Source organism: Drosophila teissieri, chromosome 2R (genome assembly GCF_016746235.2).
Source record: "Drosophila teissieri strain GT53w chromosome 2R, Prin_Dtei_1.1, whole genome shotgun sequence".
Lineage (NCBI taxonomy): Eukaryota > Metazoa > Arthropoda > Insecta > Diptera > Drosophilidae > Drosophila > Drosophila teissieri.
In genome coordinates, this window is record NC_053030.1 from 22,113,867 (window position 1) to 22,134,369 (window position 20,503).

Consider the following 20,503-nt stretch of genomic DNA (forward strand, 5'->3'; position numbering starts at 1 on the left):
TTAAATTCACAATCCCATATGAAACCCATTAAAGCACAGAGTTGTTGGTTTGTTATAGATTACAAATCTCGATGATCTTTATTACTGAAGGCAATCAGTGTGTTCACCAAGTCGTTTATGGTTTCAAGGGCTTGAGTGTACACTTGATCGCCGTTGAAAGGTTCGAGCACTTTGTGAAGACACTGCTAACATTAGCGTACAACGAATGCATTATTATAAAATTCGGCAACTTAGATATTAGCTAAATTAGTTAAGGCTTTCCCCACAACAACTATGTCTGTGGCTGTGGCTCTACGACAGCTGGACGTCCTCCAGCTGCCGCAGCTTCTCGTTGGAGGTGATCTCCGCCTCCACCACCTCGCGGCGGAAGACGATCTTGTAGGCGTAGGCGGTGATGGCGGAGGAGCTCAGTGGGGCCAGCCAGTAGATCCAGTTGCTCTCGAAGTGCTTGTTCCACAGCGCGGGTGCAAAGGACCTGGCCGGATTCATGCTGGCGCCGGTGAAGGGTCCCTAAAACGAATCACAATCAGGTTACTAACCATATTAAGGAGTTCATATTCCAAGAATGGATTTTGAGTTTAACTTACGGCAGCGCAGGCGAGGCAGGCGATGGCCAGGCCAAAGCGAATGCCCACGGAGTCGTGGAACTTGGAGTTGCGCGGATCCCAGACGCCGCAGCAGACGATGACCAGGATGGAGGTGATGACGAACTCGATGCCGAAGGCCTGGGGCGAGGTCACGCTGGTGTGGGGCAAGGTCACGCAGAGGCCGGCGCCCACGGAAAGGGTCTCCGCGGGGAGCAGGACCATGAGCAGGCCGTAGCCGATGAAGGCGCCCAGCATTTGGGCGGCGAAGTAGGCGAAGGCCATGCGCAGGCTGACCATCTCGTAGATGTAGGCGGCCACGGTCACGGCGGGATTCAGATGGGCGCCGGAGACGCAGCCGAAGCACTGGATGGCGATGAGGACGGCGAAGCCGAAGTTGAGCACAATCTGCAGATGGCTGTTGGGGAAGAGGTCCGTCTTCACGCAGCCCATGCAGCCCAGGAAGACCAGGATGCCGGTGCCGATGAGCTCGCCGAGGAAGGCGGAGATTTTGTCCAGCGTCGATCCCTTCATTTTGAACACCTTACAGCAACTGAAATGGCCAGAGAAGCGCTTGAATAATGCCACACTAAACTAAGCGAGCTGCCACCCTCTCTGTCGCACGCCAGCAGCCGTCTCTTTCTCGGCTCTAAGTAGACCTAAGTAGACCTAAGTAGAACTAAGTAGGCAGCTCATCAATCATATCCTATCTAATGCCATCCCATCGATTCCCTAAGCCCTCCGATTCGCACCTAATCACCTACAATCTGGACTATTGTGCAACTTTGTAGTTCTAGTTGAACTTTGTAGTTCAAGACCTTTGCAACTGCTCTGCTTCCTGGACGATTTCCACCGGGGCGTTTTCCACCCCTTGCGGATCCATCCCCTGCAGCTGTCCGTTCATTGACATGCCATCGATTTTCCAAACTTTCTATGCCCTCCGCTGATCCGGAACGCGATGCCTGCTGTGGAAAGCGAATTGACTTCAATGGTCTGACTTGAAGTACCGTGTACTAAATATAGTACGACTGGTGATTGCCGTTCGGCTGTCAATTAGGTTTATAGATAAATGGCCCAAAAAAAAGCGAATCAAATCATAAAACAATAACCAATCTTTGTCACTCTTATCGCTCGAGAGCCACTCGATTCAATTGGAGTTCACAACGCTGCGAATTAATCCGTTTATTGTGATTGCTAAATCCGTGTTTCTGTTCACACACACTCGAAAGTGCTCTTATTTTGGACTTTCTTCGACTTTGAGTGCGCGATATTTACCGAATCTCGTGGCTCATTTTGACACTTGTCAGACTAATTCTTCAAGATCGCAGATCACAGATCGCAGATCGCACTGTATAATCAATCTTTTTCCGGAGCTGGTGAAAATCCACGAAGCGGCAGCGCGACTGTCAATGTCAATCTGAGGCGGTGGAGTAGCCATAGGCAAATATTTATATCTGTGTCTATATAATATTGCGTAAATCAAAAGCCCATTTTTAGCCCCTGCGAGAGAGCACCACACACAGATACTTTCACACACACACACAGACGTACTTCGAGAAGCGAACCACAAACACACACGAAGGCTGGGAAATTAGCGAATCCTACTGGCGAGCATAAAAAAGTCAAGTGTCCAGAATTTATGAGCATCCTAAACGCTCATTCGCCGCTCTCGCCGGCTCTCTGTTTCTATAGCCTTGCGCGATTATCTCTGGAGCGATGCTCCTTCTCGCTCCCACTCTCCTGGCCAGCGGGCTTGGAGCGTTATAAAATGTGAGCAGCAATACGGATGATATTCCACGGAAGCAAGGGCAGATATTAACTGACATACTGGTTTTTAGCTAGCGAACTTATAAAAATAAGGTTTCATTCACAGTAGTTTGTCAGAATTATTATAATAATAAAAAGTTAAAAGTTGGTCTATTCAATATTGCTAGGTAAATTATCATTCCAATCACTACTGCAAATTGCTTGAAGATTTTTGTATTATATAAGCTGAAGACCAAGTTTCAAAATATGGGCCAAGGCAAAGGGAAATCAGGCTGATTGCTGGCATTATCAGTAAATATAGCTCCCTATAATACGTAATTTTGATAGCATGACGATCATAAATACGAGCTGTAAACTTGGCATTACACTGTAATTAATATGGAAAAGCACATGATTATTTTCAGTGTGGTGGGTGGCATATTGCTATGCTGTGCAACTGCGTGACGCGCTGGCAATTGAGGCTGGCCACTGCGTATTGATAACAGAGTGCCGCACTATCAATTACCACCGTCGATGGGTATCAATTGCAATTGCTGCAATTGAGGATTGAGGATGCGTTGCGTGAATCGGGGTACGCAATGTGGCAAACAAATCACGGCAAATCGCGGCACGCCTGTCTATCAAATGGCACGCAATTTGCGTAGTTATGTGTCTCAATAACAATTGCAGCGGCAATAACAATTGCAATAAATAATAATAATTTACAGCAAATATTTTCAAAGCACCGCTGTTGCATAAACACACAGCAAACACAGAGTAGCTCAGGTCATCTATTCAGAACTTTTGACCCTCCCTGACCACGCCTAATGTTTTCCATCGCTTTCTATCCATAAAATCGTGGAGAAAATAGCACTGCTGCGGTCTTTTGGCCCTTGGCCAAGAGCAAATGTTTGGCCAACTCATTGACAGTTGGTCAAAAGAGAGCGACACGTTTTGGCCAGAGACAAAGAGATTAACAGGCAAAACAATCAACACGCGATGGATCGAAAGTTTAAAAATAAATCACACCACCCGTCGAATGCAAAGCACAAATTTAAAGCTAATAATTTAATTACCACCTGCGCCTCCATCATATTTTCCATGCCCAGAAGGATCACGTACCATTCATGGGATCGCTGCATGCTCCACGATTTCCCACTTTTCGATGCCCCGAGGGCCCAAATGCCGACTCAAACCATTTGGGATGATGGCTCTTAATTATTATAATCCATTCTCGGCGTTTGTCTAAGTGATGGGACGTGACTGGGCGGTTCTGGGGCCGCCTCTTTGGGGAGTTTGGGGAGGTGCTAATGGCTGATGTTGGCGGAAGTGGGGTCTGTTAATTAACAGAGGTGTGCGATGAGAACGGGCACAAAAGCTCGGCTGCGAGGATGTGCAGCTTTGATGGAGCTTCGATCGCCAGCTTTTGGGGAGCTTCTCGAGGAGCTTCCTTATCACTGCGCGTTGTTATTAGCTAATTATGACTAAGTTGCCTAAGTGATAGAGTGATAAAGTGCTAGAGTGATAAACCTTTGGCCAGAAGCCCGTCGTAAAAAACTTGTTAGCCTGAAGAACAGCTAATCAATCCGTGCTGATAAGCCGCTGATAACCCGCTGTTCGCTGTTTGCTGTTTGCTAATGGCTGTTTGCTGATGGCTAATGGCTGTAGCTGCTGCTGCTTAAGAAGTGATTTCTGCTAGTGGCCCTAAAATGTTGGCCATAAACCGCAGGCCACAACCACTGTCACTGATAGCGAGCTGAGTGATGGTGTATTGGGATTGGCGGTGTCTGGCGGCGCAATATCACAGGCTTAATTTGGCCAATAATTGGGCCAACTCAAATCGGATTTACTCGTCAGCCTTTTGACATCGCCCCGCATTTATGGCTCTTCCAAAGTGCGATAGCGATCGGCTGCCGGCTTATTGAAGTGAGGCAACGTACGTATTTATACCTCTTTATGGCCTTCCAATTGCCAGCTGGATTGTAATTGAAGCTCATTATGGTGCCACAGGCGGAAGCCCCAGACCCCAGTGATCTACATTCGTAGCAGCCTCTTCCTGGAGCCAAGGTTCTGCTCTCTTATCTGTGCGGCTTATCAGGGCAATGGAAACTGCTGACGCTCGGGTTGCGCAACAGGTTGTTGGCCCGTTTATTTACGGCTGTAAATGCGGCGGGCAATTAAGACGTGGTCAAAAGTACGACGAGATCTAAGCACACGACTCCACCAAGTCAGGTGCTCCGGCAGCTGAAGGTTCCTGATTTGGTGGCTAAAATAGCGGCCTATGTCTTATCAGTGGCCACGAGGTTTTGCCACTCGAAAGCTGATTGCTCACACTATGATTTGTGTGATTTGCGGAAAGCTTCCTCAATTATTAGACAGACAATTTAGCTAATTACTGGGAAATAACTCTTATTCCAAGTACTCCATTCCATATCACTCGGCAGTGACCTAGGCTACGAATTCCCTCTGTTCCTCCAGTGAATTTATGGTCCGACGTGGCTTCTAATCAAGAAGTACGAATGGCTATTTTTGCCCACTTAATAATACAAAGTGTGCAAGGCGATAAGAGCTGAGTGACTCTGGATTCAAGCTGAAGCTCAGGCATTATGCAACGAACCTGTTCCAAAAGTCTTGAATTGGAACCACACTCTGCTCAATGGCGGCTGGAACCCCAACGCGATTGATAACCCCGGGGCAGAGCACCTTATCAAGTGGCAAGGCAACCAACTTAATCGCAGTTCCGAGTGCCTGCGGCGGTTTGCCAAGCGCAAATACGACGGCGTGGGATTGAATGACATCAACCAACTGTGAAGAATCGCAGGGATTTGTCTTAAAACCGGCAAATGGCATCTAGCTTAGCCGAGCGCAATTACCATACGAGTATAGGAACTGCCATATCGGACACTTGACTGGCCCAATTCGAGCCTGGCCAACTGTTCCGTGTCCGACCGGTTTGCTCAATCATATGATTATGATGACTTTACAACTGGGCCAACTCGCGATCCGCTTAATAGAGCCACCAATCTGGCGGTGGAGCACGCGATTCGCCACTTGATTGATTTATCAAATTTGATTAGCACTAGCTCGTGAGTTCCCCCCAAAAAGATTTAAATCGAAAGCATGTGCCAACTTACATAAAATCGAGACTTCGTTTAGTGGCTCACTAATTAGGCGTGGAGTTTGGAAAGTATTGAACTGAGCTCAGTGATAAGATCAGCTGTTTAATCAAACACTAAGAAGAATCGCTGTCCAAATGCTGATCTCTAAAGTTATAATCTGGCATTTGTAAATCTTTTCATAACACCCCTCATAAAGAATGTCTGCTAACAACTTTATCAGACGCTGCGACCTTCAAGGCAGCACTTTGTTTGGTTTCATTCTTCGGTTTTTGGTGGGAGTGCGAGTTCAAGTTCCCGAATTGCGCAGATAAAAAACTTCAGGCTCTCGCCTGACTTCATGCACACCAAATGCCAAGTTTTACTGGTATTCTGGTATGTGGGAGATACATGGAAATATTTGCGAGTGCCCACATAATACATTGGTGCTTAAGGTATCATAAAATGATCAATTTGCGCGGACACTATGCAAAATATCGCCTGATCCAAGGCCAGAAATTCCCCATTGTACTTATCAGGCCGCTTTTCATTTTATAGCAGCGGGAATCGAGAATCGAGAATCAAGAATCGAGTGACCCCGCCAATCGTGTTGCTATACTTATTTTTCAATGATAATTTTGATAAGACCGCCACACCAGCCGACGTCTAATTAGTATACAAAAACAACAATGGTTGGGGGCAAACACATATATATATATGAATGTGTATATATATTGGAATGTAGGTATATTTGTGTAGCTAAAGAGCTAAAGTAGAACAGCGGGCAGAACTAATGTATGCGCACTCAGAGTGGAAACGTTTTCCAAAGACCAAAAAGCGTGGCACAGTTCTTTAAAAATAAACATTCTCCGTTCGAGTCGCTTTCAATTTTCGGCACAAGGCAAAGTGTTAGATGAATGTCAAATGGCAGTATCTATAGACAAATTGCAGCTGAATTTCAATCCGACCTTATCTAATTACCCGCCGAGGTGGTTGCGCAATCGTGGGATCACTTGCTCGCCCATCGCCCATCATCAGGTGCAAATGCTAAATAATGCACATAATTACGAGTCAATAATGCGGCAGTCGGTGAACAACAATATTAATAAATGCATAAATGTGCCTGCCTGCCTGGGTGTTTCGATTGTTCTTCGCTTGTTTATTCACTGTTAAAAGTCTAAGGCAGCCAGTGGCGCTGTGGGAGTGGGAACACCACTTTTTATGGCTAGACGCGGCGATAAGGCACAGAAATGGAAAGCTGAAAGTCTAGATAACCCAGACGTATTTGAATAAAATTAACATTCATCGGCCATTATACGCGTGCCAAAGCAGCACTCGCACTCAAAATCACGCACTCCACTCCACTCGCTCTCCTTCTCCTCAAGATATGGAAATATTCCATCAACACTCTGATTCACTCTTATTCACTGTGTTTTGTCTCTTTTTTCTTTGTTTTTTACCCAGAAAGCAGTCCACGAAATTCAGAAGTGCAAGCCCGCCAATTCGAAAACGCGTTTTGCGCACAGCATTTGCCGCCAGTCAACGCACGGCAGGCCTTTTTATATCGAAACCACCTCTCTGCCCACTTCGAAAATAATGAAATTTAGCGACAGCTTCGCTAATTAATTAACGCACACTGAGGACCACGGAGAGCCGCACTAACCTGCGTTCCGATCGGTGGTTTGTTTGCTATTGAGCGTGGAAAAAGGCCTCCAGCCAAATACTAAATACGCGCGATCGACTGCGGACGGGCAGCGCAGTCGGCGTCGCAGCTGGACACCACGGCGTATGATTATTACCCTAGCTATCAAATGTCGACAACAACTCATTTGACACTCTACATGCACATTCTACATTCGCCTTCCAGCACAAGCAAGCTTTTGATAGCGTTATCAAGGCAGTTAGCTCACGTAGATATGCGCTTTGCATCGGGCAAGCAGTGCAAAGCAGTGCAAAGCAGCGACAGTGGAGTTTGCAAACGGGTTTTTGTTGATCCCAGTAAAAACATTCATATCATGATTCATGAGTTCATTCCAGAACACCACCGAAATATTTGACATTTCACAAGTAAATGAATATAAAATGTTAATTGATAAAAAAGTGTTTTCGGAAGAGTGTTACTGCCATTACAAATCAATCTGTCCAGCTGCGAACAATTATCGTTTAAAATATGATTGTCTCATCAAATCCATGACATGATACACGTCTGCTATTTGCATAAGTTAAACAAATAAATTAAGTAAACAACATAGTCACGCAGTCCGAGTAAACAATTGAAAAGCCACCGTTCCCATATTTGGACACATGGAGTCATGCATGCTGTACAATTAAAAATAAGTATAAGTATGACAGTCATATTTGCCTAATACTTCCGCCAATTATCAGAACACCTCAGAGGCTGAGGTTAGAGTTAATGAAAAAGTGCTTTTTAAGTAGAAAAACACTCAAGTTGGTCTCAAAGTGGCGCTACCCAAGTGATAAGACAAGCCAAAAGCGATAGGAGACCAAGAAAATATAGACCAAATGAAATAATTAAGTGCCATTAAATAAATCAACAGATGACAAAATCCGTGGCAGGCGAGTGATAATCAATTTGAAAACACCCATAAAACTGCTTAGATTGACTGAAGTGGCGCGCCCTTTTTGATAAGAGAGAATCAACAAGGAAGTGCGAAGAGGGAAAGGGTATTAATAGCCCTGTTTACACTTACCTTCAAGGCTGCGATGACTGGAAAACTTACCCCAAAGATTCCTGACTCTATTGAATGGCAACCACTTGAGATTGAGATAGCACTTATCACACACGGTCGATGGTACGTCACTTATCGAAGGCTTTATCGCGATGCGGATTTCCATGACGGACTCGGACTTGGATTTCCTTGTGGCCTTGACACTCAAATCACTCACTCGCCTTATGACGCGCACCTTCGGCGAAAAGATGTGCGCCCAAAGATGTGGATTTGCATAGACCTTTCCGCGGCGGAACACATTTGAAGTTCGATAATAAATTATGGAGATAGACGCAGCAACTATGTGTGCCAGCCAGCGATCGAGGTAGAAGCAATTTAGCTCGCTAGATTAATAAATAAATTCAATGAAACCGCGTCGCATCAAAGTGGCGAATGGCAGCGATTGATGTTTCGCAGATGCTTATCCACCAGCCATCACAAACATAAACTCCCGCGCATGTGACACAGTGTGCGATCCACTTCGCACCATATACTCATATCATATCATATTATTATTATTATTATTATTATTTTGCTATATAATTTACTGGTCCAGGCCAGACTCGCTTGATTTATGCACACTTCATTGCTGTCTAGCGCAGCTCGTTAGCCGCCTCGGGAGTCACCGCAATCGAAAATCGAAAACCAAAAACTGGTTAAAGGCCTGCGAAAATGCAAAACATATAAACAAAGCGGCGGCATTTGTGTTTTCTTGTATTTGCAGCGCGGTTCTCGATGCCGCAGCCAAAAATAAATGTTGGCTCTTTGTTTTTGCTGCCTTTTCGTCACTTGTGCGCACGTGACGTATACGCAACGTGGCACCACGGAAAGTGTGTCAGAAATGGGTATACGAAATACGAAATACGAAAAAGTGTTGTAATAAATAGCAAATGATGTCGCACCTGCTGCGCGTCTGCTTGCCACTCGGTGGCTCCTCGCTGCCCATCTTCACTTGCTGCCCGATGACCGCGGACTGCTGCTGTTGCACTGGCATTTCCTCGCACTTTTACTCGAAATCAACTTTATTCGCTACTTTATTTGCCCTTTCTTCTCTCCCTGTGAAGCACTTGTCGCGACGTAGCGGGTAATTGAATTTGCCGTTTGCAATGGTAATTTTCATGAATCGGATGCCGTGCACAACTTCACTGCGTGTCGCGAATTCGGACTCCTGTCTCGCGGACGGCGTACGAGTATCTGTATCTGCGGAACGGGTATTTGTATCTGTATCTGCAGCCGATGCGCCGCATGTGAGTTTCGCTTTCGAGCGCCGATCGACTGGCTGACTGACTATAGCTATACTACTACCACGGCTATAGCCGACTATTGCTGGCGGAGAATAACCGATGTCGCCGCTTAACAAAACCGAAGAGCAACAGCCAAAGCGCCCATCAAAATCAAATATCGCAAAAAGGCATGCCATAAAATCGAGGCAGCAAAAACCGTAAGTGCCATTAGACACGATACCCAATCACCAGGTGGGTATATACCCTGCGCACATGCGATGCGCGTCAATCTAGATAGTGCCGAGGGTCTGATCAACAGCCGGGCTTCCTTAGTGGAATGTTACCGTGCTCAGTTGAAACTGATAATGAAACAGCATTGGATGAGTATGCCTCAAATACTCCACGCAACGATTAGCAACAAAAGGCTTGAAATACATAGAATGTTTGAATAGTTTTGTATGTATATTTATTTTTTGGCACAGACTTTAAGTTACAAATACGGTTCCATCAAGAAGTGACAGGCAAAACTGAGCGTTACGTTGCGAAGGGATCATACTACTTTGCCCATCCATTAAACAAGTCTGCGTGGTATCCGGTTGGTCGAGCACCGAAACTTTCCACTTGCCCTCGCGTTTTTTTCGCCTTTTGTTTTGATTCGACAGGTTTTCGGTGAACTATTGCGCAGAGGGTCATCACAAATTGAAGTGATCTCTTTCGGTGCTTGAGCAACCCGACTAATTGCTCGTGGTGGGTGACTAGCTGCCATTGTTTCGCGCAGTGTATGCTAGTTGGTGCTTATCATCTATGTATATATATGGATTTATAGAAAAACCTATAGCAATTCCGCATTGACGCAAAGATCGGCTTTTATTTGATTAGTTTCATTCGCGTGCAATACGATGTGCTTGTTTTAGGGCTCTGCCATGGGGGAGGTACTTTTTTATCCACTATATTGGAGGCCCGCTTCGATATCACTTATCGGAAAGCAATTTATTCGGCGGGCGAACATTGCTCGGGCTGTAAAAACAAATGATAACAGTTTCGTTCTGTGGGTAGGCTGTAAATAGAGTGCTGAAATGAGCTTACCGAGTTTATGGACTCATAAACGAGTTTTATGGGAGTATTGGACTTCTGTTACTACCGTTACAAAAGGGTTGGGATTGCCCACAAGATACTTTCAGAAGGTACTGCATACTTTTCGGATGTTCCAACTATGGGTGCATACTTTTAGGCATTTTTACCTTTTTCAGTTGCCAAATTAATCTGCGAAGTTACACTTTTAAATTACTTCTTAAAGAATTCCATTTTTATTAATTCTTCGATTTTGTTTCAATTTTGTTAAACATTTCTCTAGCGAAGGTTCCAAAATCCAACGCAGCTCTAAATATGTGGTTATGGCGCCACCAAAAGCTTTTCAAGCTTTCTTTTGCATTTCCCAACTACTAGCTTTTTATACTCTTAATGAGGGTATTACACAATTATTGAGTACTTGGCAACGCAATGGTAGAAAAACAGTTCGCCTCATAATTTACAAATTATATGTTATAAAATGTACAAAATCCACATTATCATACTACTGGGGTGGGTTTGTTTACTGTACATATGTTTAGAGGTCATACAATACATTGCTTATAATACCACTATGATAATACTATCTATGAACTTCCAGATCTCTAATGTATTAGAGAGTTTCTTGATTTTTTTTTCTTTAAGAAGGTTTTCTTTTTCTTTAAGAAGGTTGTACAAACTCGAATTAATGACTCATTACATATGCTCATTTCTTAAATTATAACTTAGGCCATAGTTTGACTACTGAAATGAAATATTGGTAATATCCGCTCCTTTCGTATAAAATCCAAGCAGCGCCGTGTGGACATTAACTTGACGTATTCGAGAGATCAAAAATACCCGACTCGCGGCGATTAACAGGAATTAACATGTATCGCTAAAGTCGGCCAAATATTGACAATCGGCGAGGCGAGGCGAGTCAGTGACGGAGATCGGATGTATCCGGTCCAGCGATGAGGAGGATTAGGGGGAGGAGGAGAAGGTGGAGCTGGAGCTGGAGGCCCTGGAACTGGTTAATGTGAGTACGTATGTACGTATATGTATACCTATACGTATAATCGATTTCACACTACTTTTTAATCACTACAAAACATTTATTGTTTGCCCGCAGCGAGAAAAGTCAAACAAAAAGCGGCGACGAGTCGGAATGGGAATGGGTCGAATGGCTGAACAAATTGACTCGGCCACATAATTAGGCACTTGCCCATGTCCACAGCTTGTACGATATATTCATGCATATATGTACTTATATCCCATACATATATATCCCTTCGATTCCGTGCAGTTGAAAGTATCTCACGCAGTGGGACAAAAGGTTTTTATTGTGCGTACCCGTTGACAGCCTCAATCGACGGGGTTTGGCCGAGACTTATGTATGTATGTGTGTACCTTTGGGTCGCATCGTTTGTTATATTTGTTATTTATTTTGCGGTTATAATACTTATGCACTGGCCGCGACTGGAAGGGACTGGAAGAGGGAGGGGACGGGACGGGAAAATATTGGCATCCATTCAGCGGGACAAAACATCACGGCGTTTTTACAGTTTTCGAGCCGCGACCGGATGATAAATTAGCTTTGTACGTAAATTCAAAATGGAAAATCAGTATGTGAAAATATCCCCAGCTCAAGTCGAGTTGAGTCGAGTCGAGTAATTGTGTAAATATCTTGTCGCTGCATGACAATACCAGACATCCCCATTCCGCCTTTCTTTGCCGCACAATGAATGCCACATTATTATTTTGTAGTTTGTCAACCAAACCGAACCGAACTGAGCCGAACCCAACCCCGAAAAGGCGTTTTTCAGAGACGGGAGATGAAATGAGATGAGATGAGAGATGATAATTCAATGTCGCTCGGCCAGCGCACGGATGCAGATACAATATCTTTTTATACACATGATGACCGCGCAGGCCAAAGGAATTGTAATTACGTGTCCGTCGCCTTGTGCCGCATTTGTATCTTCATTTGTATCTGTATCTGTCGCTGCCTCTGTATCTGTATCTGCATGGCGAGTATCTGTATCTCCAACAAAAGGCATTGGCATCAGCATAACAATGCACCCATTTCTGTAAGCTCCGGATCTGAACTTCTCCCCCAGGCCGCGCTGCTTCGCTTAATAAGCGCCTAAATAGTGTCAATGATTAATTGCTTTTGTGATTAGATGGAAATTTAATAGATTTTTTATTGTGTGCCCGGCCCGGCAAAATTGAAATTCTATCAAGGTACAAACTGGTGCTGGGAGGCACGTCTGCTCGTCGTTGTCTCTGCAACAGCATCGTTATTACCCTCCTCACAGCTACAGTTCAGTTATTTGTCAGCCGGGCAAAAGAGCCGCATCATTGTTACCAATTTCGAATTCAAATTGAAATTCACACTCGTCACGCTGCCAGAAAGTGCCAGAACCGCTTGATCTGCTCCCTGTTTTTTCTGCTTTTTTTTTGGCCCTCAACTTGTTAGCTTTCTGGGCAGAGACCAGAGAGACCACAGACCGGAGACCGAAGACCCAACCCCCTGGAATTCCTCTTATATTAAATGTAATGCCACCGCAAAAATCCCCAAAGCCGACCGGGAGACCACAGGCAAACGGAAATAGATACGCAGAAGTCCTGCGACTAGCAATCTGCTCAAATCCCACACAAAGTCGCAAAGGAAACACACATTGAAAGGGGAAATTCAAGTGGAAATTACTCAATTACAAGGCAGCAGTTCAGCTCCCCCCTGCGCCGGCAGTTCTCCGGTTATCCTGATTATGATAGTACAAGAACCTTGGGGGAAACCCTCCAAGTCGCCGGCGATGTGCGATAATTACACTGCATAAAAGCGGGGGAGACAATGCAACGACAATTATGTAACCCGATAAGCGCTGGCCAGCGTGGAAAACTCAGACAAAACTTGTGAAATTAATAACCCACCTTCGCCCGAGACTCCGACTTCGAATCCCCCTTCGTTGGGCAAACATATTTATTACAAATAAAGAGACAAACACAAAAGCACAAAAGGCAAACAAATAAAGAGACCTGGCCCAAAACATTCGACGACGGAAACAACAAAGCGTTTGGGCCATTTAATAGGCTTAACTAAAGTCTGAAGTGTTGACAAGTTGTTGTGCTTCGATTTACACACGAATTTGAGCATGAAACTCGGTTCTGTGTGCTTTACTCAATCCGAGAGCCAAGATACAATTATTGCAGCTCCTTCAATTGCTTTGATCAGTGCCCAAACACGTAATTCATATTTAAGCCGGCTTGGAGTGTGCTCCAAAGGTTTTCCGATTGATTAGCACATCTGAAAGATACACAAACACCACTTGTTCCATCGGATTCTATAAATTGGATTAATCGATAAGGGGTCACGTAGCCCACATTTGCTTAAACTCCTCGTATATAATCTAGAAATGGTATCTGTATCTTTTTTATTTACTATATGTATCTAGTATGAGCAAAGTCTTATATCAATCACGAAGTGAAGCTACCCATCTAACGAGCACATGATACGGCAGCTTCCCATTGGCTCAGCCACCGAGCAGCACTTTGATTAGATACTCGAGAGCCGCGCAGCAAATGGCAGATTCAGAACGAGATGCAAATGTATCTTGTGTGTGCTACTTGTGCATTAAGATTGCCCCCCCACCACTTCACCACCCCACCACCCACAATGAGTACGAGTTCCCGGCCCGTTTCGTTTCGATTCCAACGAATTCAAATTGTGTGCGCACGCTCTCATCGCTTGCGAGTGTGTGTGTATCTCGTATCTGTGTGTGAGTGCCGCTATGGCCCACTCGCTCGCACTCACGGCGGCGAGCGACATCTGCCGACCTGCTCGCACCTCGATTATTTTATCTGTCCGCAGGCAGCCAATCGGATGGCAGTTTCATCGCCAGGTGAGCTATTCGACATAAAAAGCGCTTATAACCACACCTCAATCGAACAGCGAGGGGCGCTCTAAAAGTAGATACTGTAGCACACATACTGCGCCGAGTGAACGAAACTCACTCGTTTTATGGCCGCAACACCTGATGTGTGTGCTTCTCCACTGGCGAGCCGCCAGCAGACCAGACCACATAAATTCGTTTTACGCTCTTTTAATTGAGTTAGCTAATTAAATGTTTCGCCTGCCCAGCCCCACTTCCATCACCACCCCCCACCCCACTTTCTGGCGTGGTCAAGCGCCGTGAAGGTCCTCCCCTCGGAGTCGCACTGTGGGAACTTGCACAGCTTTGGCGGGCATAAAAATGTGCGCCGTAATTGTCGGTTGCATTTAATTGTGATTGGACACCGCCGCAAAGACGGGCAGTACTCCACCCCCCGGAAAGCTGAGTTTTGCAGGCGCAGTGTGACCAGGCTGGCATTTGAGTTCGATAAAGCGCGCAATCAGCACTGCAAATTGATTGAATGTTTTGAGTTGGCTGTACTAGTAGCGAACAGCACATAGCAAACCATTTGAAATAAAAGTCAGTTTAATAGTTCATTTACATTTAATATAATAATATCACATTTGAAGCACTTATTTCCAAGTTTAAACTAAACCTTTAACATTTAACGTTTGCTTTTTAAAATGTAGCCTGCTCACAAACCTCATTAAACAGAATCACTGCAAATTGTGTGTTTGGAATTGTGCAATCGCATTTTCCCAGGCCCCAGTAATTGTTATGCACACACCTCCGCCCCCCAAAAAAAACCAGCCCCATTTTCCCCGCCGCAGTGCGAGTGTGAGATAATTTCACGCAGTGCTAATTAATTGCCCAACAATCGAAGCGTTTGGAATGCAGCCTAAAGAGGCTAAAGAGCGTGGGAACTGGCCGAAAAGTGAATGAAAGGCGGCTCAAAGCGGGCAGAGGAAGTTGTCGCCTCGGTTTGGACGAGCCGAAAGAGTTTTCACACCTGTTTGCCGGCCCATTGACTTCACCTCCTATAAGCCTATGAGCTCGAATAAACTAGGAAACTGGGAAACCAGGGGGGCTGAGAACCAAGATTGATACGGAGATCGAGCTGCAAAAGGCGGAGGCAGCAAATTCAATTAGTAATAAACAAGGCCGTGATATATGCACGGATATGAATGGATTCCCCTGGGCCATCGAATAGGTGGCAATCGAATAGGTGCACGTTCCCATTCCCAACTGCCGTCCACACGTGTGACTATCAAATTTATTAAAGCCCGGGGGCTGGATGGCAAATCACTTGCGTGGGCACTGGGACTCACCCCGTGGCCTGCAGGAGTTTTCGCAGTTTCGCGGCTGCCATTCGGTCGGAGCCTAATAAAGCAATTCAGGGAAATCATTTGGGAGGCCATTTGAAGTGCGCCTATTAAATGCGGCAAGAAATCACAGCCACGGCACTACAAGCTGTAAACTTGTTGCAGATCAAAAACGGCTGCACCCTGCAACAGGGTAGCAGCACACTCGGGGTCAGAAGAGTAGGGACCATGTGGAAGGAGCAATGTGTTGGAAATGTAATATTGTTACTTACGTGAAATAATCTGATGGGAACTTGATTTTACTTTATACCATAGAATATGCTATACTTTATATTATACTTTACTATATATGTACATATACATACATGCATATCTTGACATACCTCTACTGCTATGAATAATTGCTATTTCGCTGTCCTGGGCTGTGTATAAATATAAAATAGCGAGCGGCGATGGCAAAGGGCGCGGCACCAACGCAGCGTAAAGAGATCAAAATGAACTCATTTGGAGAACCGGCGGAGAGGTGGCTCCGGGATGCGGCGGCCACAGACCTGGTTCTCCCTGGAGCACAAGGGAGCAGCAGGGAGCAGGGAGCAGGCTGCCTCCTCCGCGATCCTCGCAGCCACGATTATGGGAGCACTCATACTCGGACTCGGAGTCGGAGTTGCCTGTGTGAGCCTGTGTAAATCATTGGGGGGCGTATAACGCAGCGCTTTGCTCTTCATTTGTTGTATTTTATGCGTACATGTTCGCGGAAAAGTCGTAAAATTATTAAAAATCGTTTAAGTATTTCGGCATCTTTCATCGCTGCCACAGCGGAAGCAAATGCCTGAATCTTCCCCCGCCAGAGGAGCTCCTCCGCAGATTCTGCGTAGTGCGAGCCAGAGTCGCGACCACAACATTGTTTTCCACAATTATTTCCACAGCTCCACCCAAAATCCCCATCCCCCTGCCCACTTTCCCCGCCGTCGCCTCTCCGTCTGCCAAACTGGTGCGGGTGTCTGGTGATCGATGTGGTGTGGAAATTCGGGATCGCAGGTCCAGAGGGGACTTCCCTATAGAGAGAGGGCAGTCGATCCGCCCGCGGGCTGGTTAAATACATGTTATTAATGCGGTTATAAATCGATTTTCCCGCTGACCCACTCCGATCTGTTCTAGTTCTGCTTCCCACAGAGCTAACCACTTTCCTCTGCACTATCTATCTATCTATCTATCCATCTAATGGATCTATAAATGTGTGTTAATTGATGATATTAGGGACCCGGGGCCAAATATGGTAACAAACCGCTCGAGTGTGGAGCGATCTGACTAAATTGTTTATTATACTCTCGAGTTTGATGATGTTTTTTACCCAGCCGACGGATTATAATTAATACTCGTTGATCGGTAGTTTATTTTCGGTTTACTCCAAGCCATAAACTATTCTTCATATCTCGGAGGTTACTGAGATATGAGTCAATGGCCTCATTATATGATATTTATACGCATAGCTCAGGTAGTAATCACCATAGTTATATTATTATTTTAGTTATAGATTGCGAGCTGTTGGCAACCCTGGTGCTATCAGATGGCGATTTCTAGTCGCAAATTACCATGGAGTGAACTCTGTACCCGGTTGCTCGGTCGCTTACTTGATGGGCGCGCAGTTTTGCGGTCTTTTCGCCGGCATTTCAGCCTCAGACACACTCGCACACACACTCGTGCACACCCATAGGCGAGCGGTGTGCGGTGTGTGGGGTGTGGTGTGTGGTGTGCGGTGTATGCATAAACACGCTCGTACGTTTTAATATTTAGTGTTAATATGTTGACGGATTTCTGGTCATAAAAAATTTTGTGTGGAACGGTCCACGTCGTCATCCTTCTCCTTCTCCTCAGCCTCTCCCTCTCTCTCTGCCTCCGTCTTGCTGTCTCGCTCGCTCCCACCGTCGCATTACAGCCACTTGGCTATAATTTTCTTTAATGATGAAAGTTGGGCTCGAGTCGAGCTCCAAGTCGAAGGTACAGAGAGAATAATAGTGGAATAATAAGTTTTAAATAGCAATTGCCACTATATAAATCTAATATTATTTTAGAAGCAGAGGAGGTATGGTCACACTGCGCCATTTCAAAAGTACAGTTGCTACCAAGACTACCAAGTGGAGTGCTGCTATTTTATAGTCCTAGAATATTTCAAATTGACACACAATTTTCCTGGGTTTTTCCCCTTGTGTAGAGGAGCGAAGTCAAACTGGGACTGCAAGCCTTGGCAGTTCATTAACATAACAAACATTGTGGAGTTTTGGAGCCTGACTTGGGCCGAGCTTGAGTTAAAGTTAAAGTTAAAGCTAAAGCTAAAGTTGAAGCAGTCGCAGCTGGGGAGGTGGAGCCTACGCATTATAACAATAGTACGAAACCTATTAACGACAGCAATTTTAACTGCAGCTCCGGCGAATGCGAATACGAATGCGAATGCGAATGGCGACGGCATCTGCGAATGTGGCCATAACTGCGTCTGCGACTGCGACTGCGACTGCGGCTGGGAGTTGGGAGTCCGATTCGCTGCGCATCGCTGCATTTCATATTTCGCAAACGGCACGCACATGAAATGACATAAATTATGTGGCAATCAATTATCGACCTGATGATCGCGGTCAAAGGCAGCAGCAGCAGCAGCAGCGTTTACAGCAGCAGTTTCTGCTTTCGGGGGCAAGTTGGGTGCCTGGATCCCCAGCTCCATACCTATTTGCAATCGATCAGCCTCAGCCGCCAGAGCAACCCAGCGAAACTCTCACCAGACTGCCCTTAACTCGCACGGCATTGGTGGCCAAGTAAAAAATCGGGAAAACACAACTCCGTTTTTGCCGGCTTTGTTTTTGCTACATTGTAACCTGAGCCCAGTGCGCTGAGCTGAGCTGGTGCACTTTTGGGCATAAAACACGAAGAGGAACGAACCGGCGAAAAAGCTGCAAATACATCATCCATATTCATAGCCATAGCCATAGCCGTAGTCATAGTCATAGTCATAGTATGATTTTCCATTTGACAAAAAGCACAGCGAGTGCAATCGGCCAATGCGGGAATAGTGGGTCAAGTCGCACGCAAAAAGCACTTCATTAAATATACACTACAAAGTCTTCAAATCGATGTTAACTCTCTAAAATGTCTGAAAGTATGAGCGCATAATGATTGCATACTTTTACACACATGCCTTAATCATTAAAATTGGTTGTTTGTATTAACCTTTAATTATTTAATAACCTCTATTTAAAAGCTGCGATCTTGGTAACTTTTCTTTTCACTCCACTTTGGGCAGAATGCTGCCACGATTGAGATGTCTCATTATATGGCTAGAAGTCCCATAAAGTGGCAAGTTTCCTGCCAATTTCTTTCGAACTTTCCCAGCCAACTGATGACCGACTGACACTTCCTAATTTAGATCCTTTCAGCTGGGACTTTCTGCGGCAGCCAGGTGAGTTCGGTTCCACGGTGCACATAATTTAGTGCATGCGTTTTTTAGCCAACCGTCTGGCTCTGGCCATCTCGCCATCCCGCTCTGGCAGTAGCCCCGTCTCGCTCGCTCCTTGGCCGTCGAATGGCTGGTATCAAGAGGGGCTCAGTTCGATGGATGGATGGATGGATGGATGGATGGATGTAAAAAGTTATTCGCAGTTCGTTGCTGTCTATTATTTATTGCCGTTGAAACGACGACGTTTATTATAATTCGCATTTCGAAGTCTTTTGATTTTCGGCCTTTTTGTTGCCAGCAAATAGTTGCCGCTGTTATTGTTGCTGTTGTTGTATTGGTAGTAGTTGTTGTTGTTGTTGTCGACTGGGGCCGAAGTTGGTCTAGAGCGGCCATTTTGCTGCAACATTTTAATATGCGGCTGTAAATTTAATACGCCCCGTTGTCCATAAACACATATCAATAAGTGCAGGGGGCCAGGCGACTGAAACTGAAGTATTTCCACTCCGCCATTATTCGACATTACAGCCATTGCAGTTTTTGCAATTAATTGCTTTGCACATTTATAAAGAGCCTGACTTACTGGCGAAGCCATGTCACTTGGCCCGACACGAAAGGTCAAAGGCCGCCAATAAGCGTTAGACAAGTTAATTTGAATACGACTCCGGCAGATGTGTTTAGTTTAGGCAGCGCCACGATGCAACGAGCCAGATAAATGGCGAAAATATATATGTACACATATGTATTTCACGTGGATGCGGGGGCCATAAAGGCTAATCGCCGCTCATTATGCCAGTCCGGCTAGACGAAATTAAGAAATCCGTTCGCAGATACAATGGCTGTAGATACAATTGGCGGAGTGCTGAGAATAACTAATGAGTTACTTATATCTTATATGTATCCTAGCTATGTTAGATTAGATTAAGGTTGTCTTCATTTGCACATTTTAAATATTGTGTTTATCTAAACATAAAGTAACATCGCGTAAATCAAGCTGAGATTAGCAGATTCCCAGTTATTGTGCTGAAACTAAAGGAAAAGTCCCTGATAAACACATTAGTTGCCACAGAAATATATAGTTTCATTTTGATAAATAGAAATTAGCCTCGGCCAGAGGAGATCCACTAATGCGATTGTTGTTGCCCCATTCGGAAATTCAGAACATTATGCGATATGTAGCGATTTATAAAAGTCACCCAAATTAAACGAGAATCCGGCAACGGACAGCAGCAACTGTGGGATTGTTTGATGTCACGCTATATGGGGATTTGATTTCAGCGGGCGGCCAACGGGGCGTATGCTTCATTCGGCTGGAGAATGGAAATGGAGTGGAAATGGAATGGAAATGTAATGGGCGGCATGAGCGGACTTCCTGTGCAGCGGATTAACGAATGAATAGATATTTGCAAATATCCAAAGCCT

The 20,503-nt window shown here is 45.2% G+C and overlaps 1 protein-coding gene across 2 annotated transcripts; it reads right to left on the reverse strand.

The window, feature by feature from the left end:
• Window positions 1–44: 44 nt before the first annotated feature.
• On the reverse strand, window positions 45–7,124 carry LOC122614946 (aquaporin AQPcic). 2 transcript variants are annotated; one of them, XM_043789724.1, is made up of 3 exons: window positions 7,089–7,124; window positions 588–1,137; window positions 45–510 (listed from the first exon to the last, which is right to left on the reverse strand). In XM_043789724.1, exons 2-3 carry the CDS (start codon window positions 1,116–1,118, stop codon window positions 292–294), a joined length of 750 nt encoding a protein of 249 aa, XP_043645659.1. In that variant the 5' UTR covers window positions 1,119–1,137; window positions 7,089–7,124; the 3' UTR covers window positions 45–291. The 2 variants fall into 2 exon arrangements, with proteins under 2 accessions (XP_043645659.1, XP_043645658.1); XM_043789723.1 differs by lacking the exon at window positions 7,089–7,124 and adding an exon at window positions 1,860–1,891.
• Window positions 7,125–20,503: the final 13,379 nt, after the last annotated feature.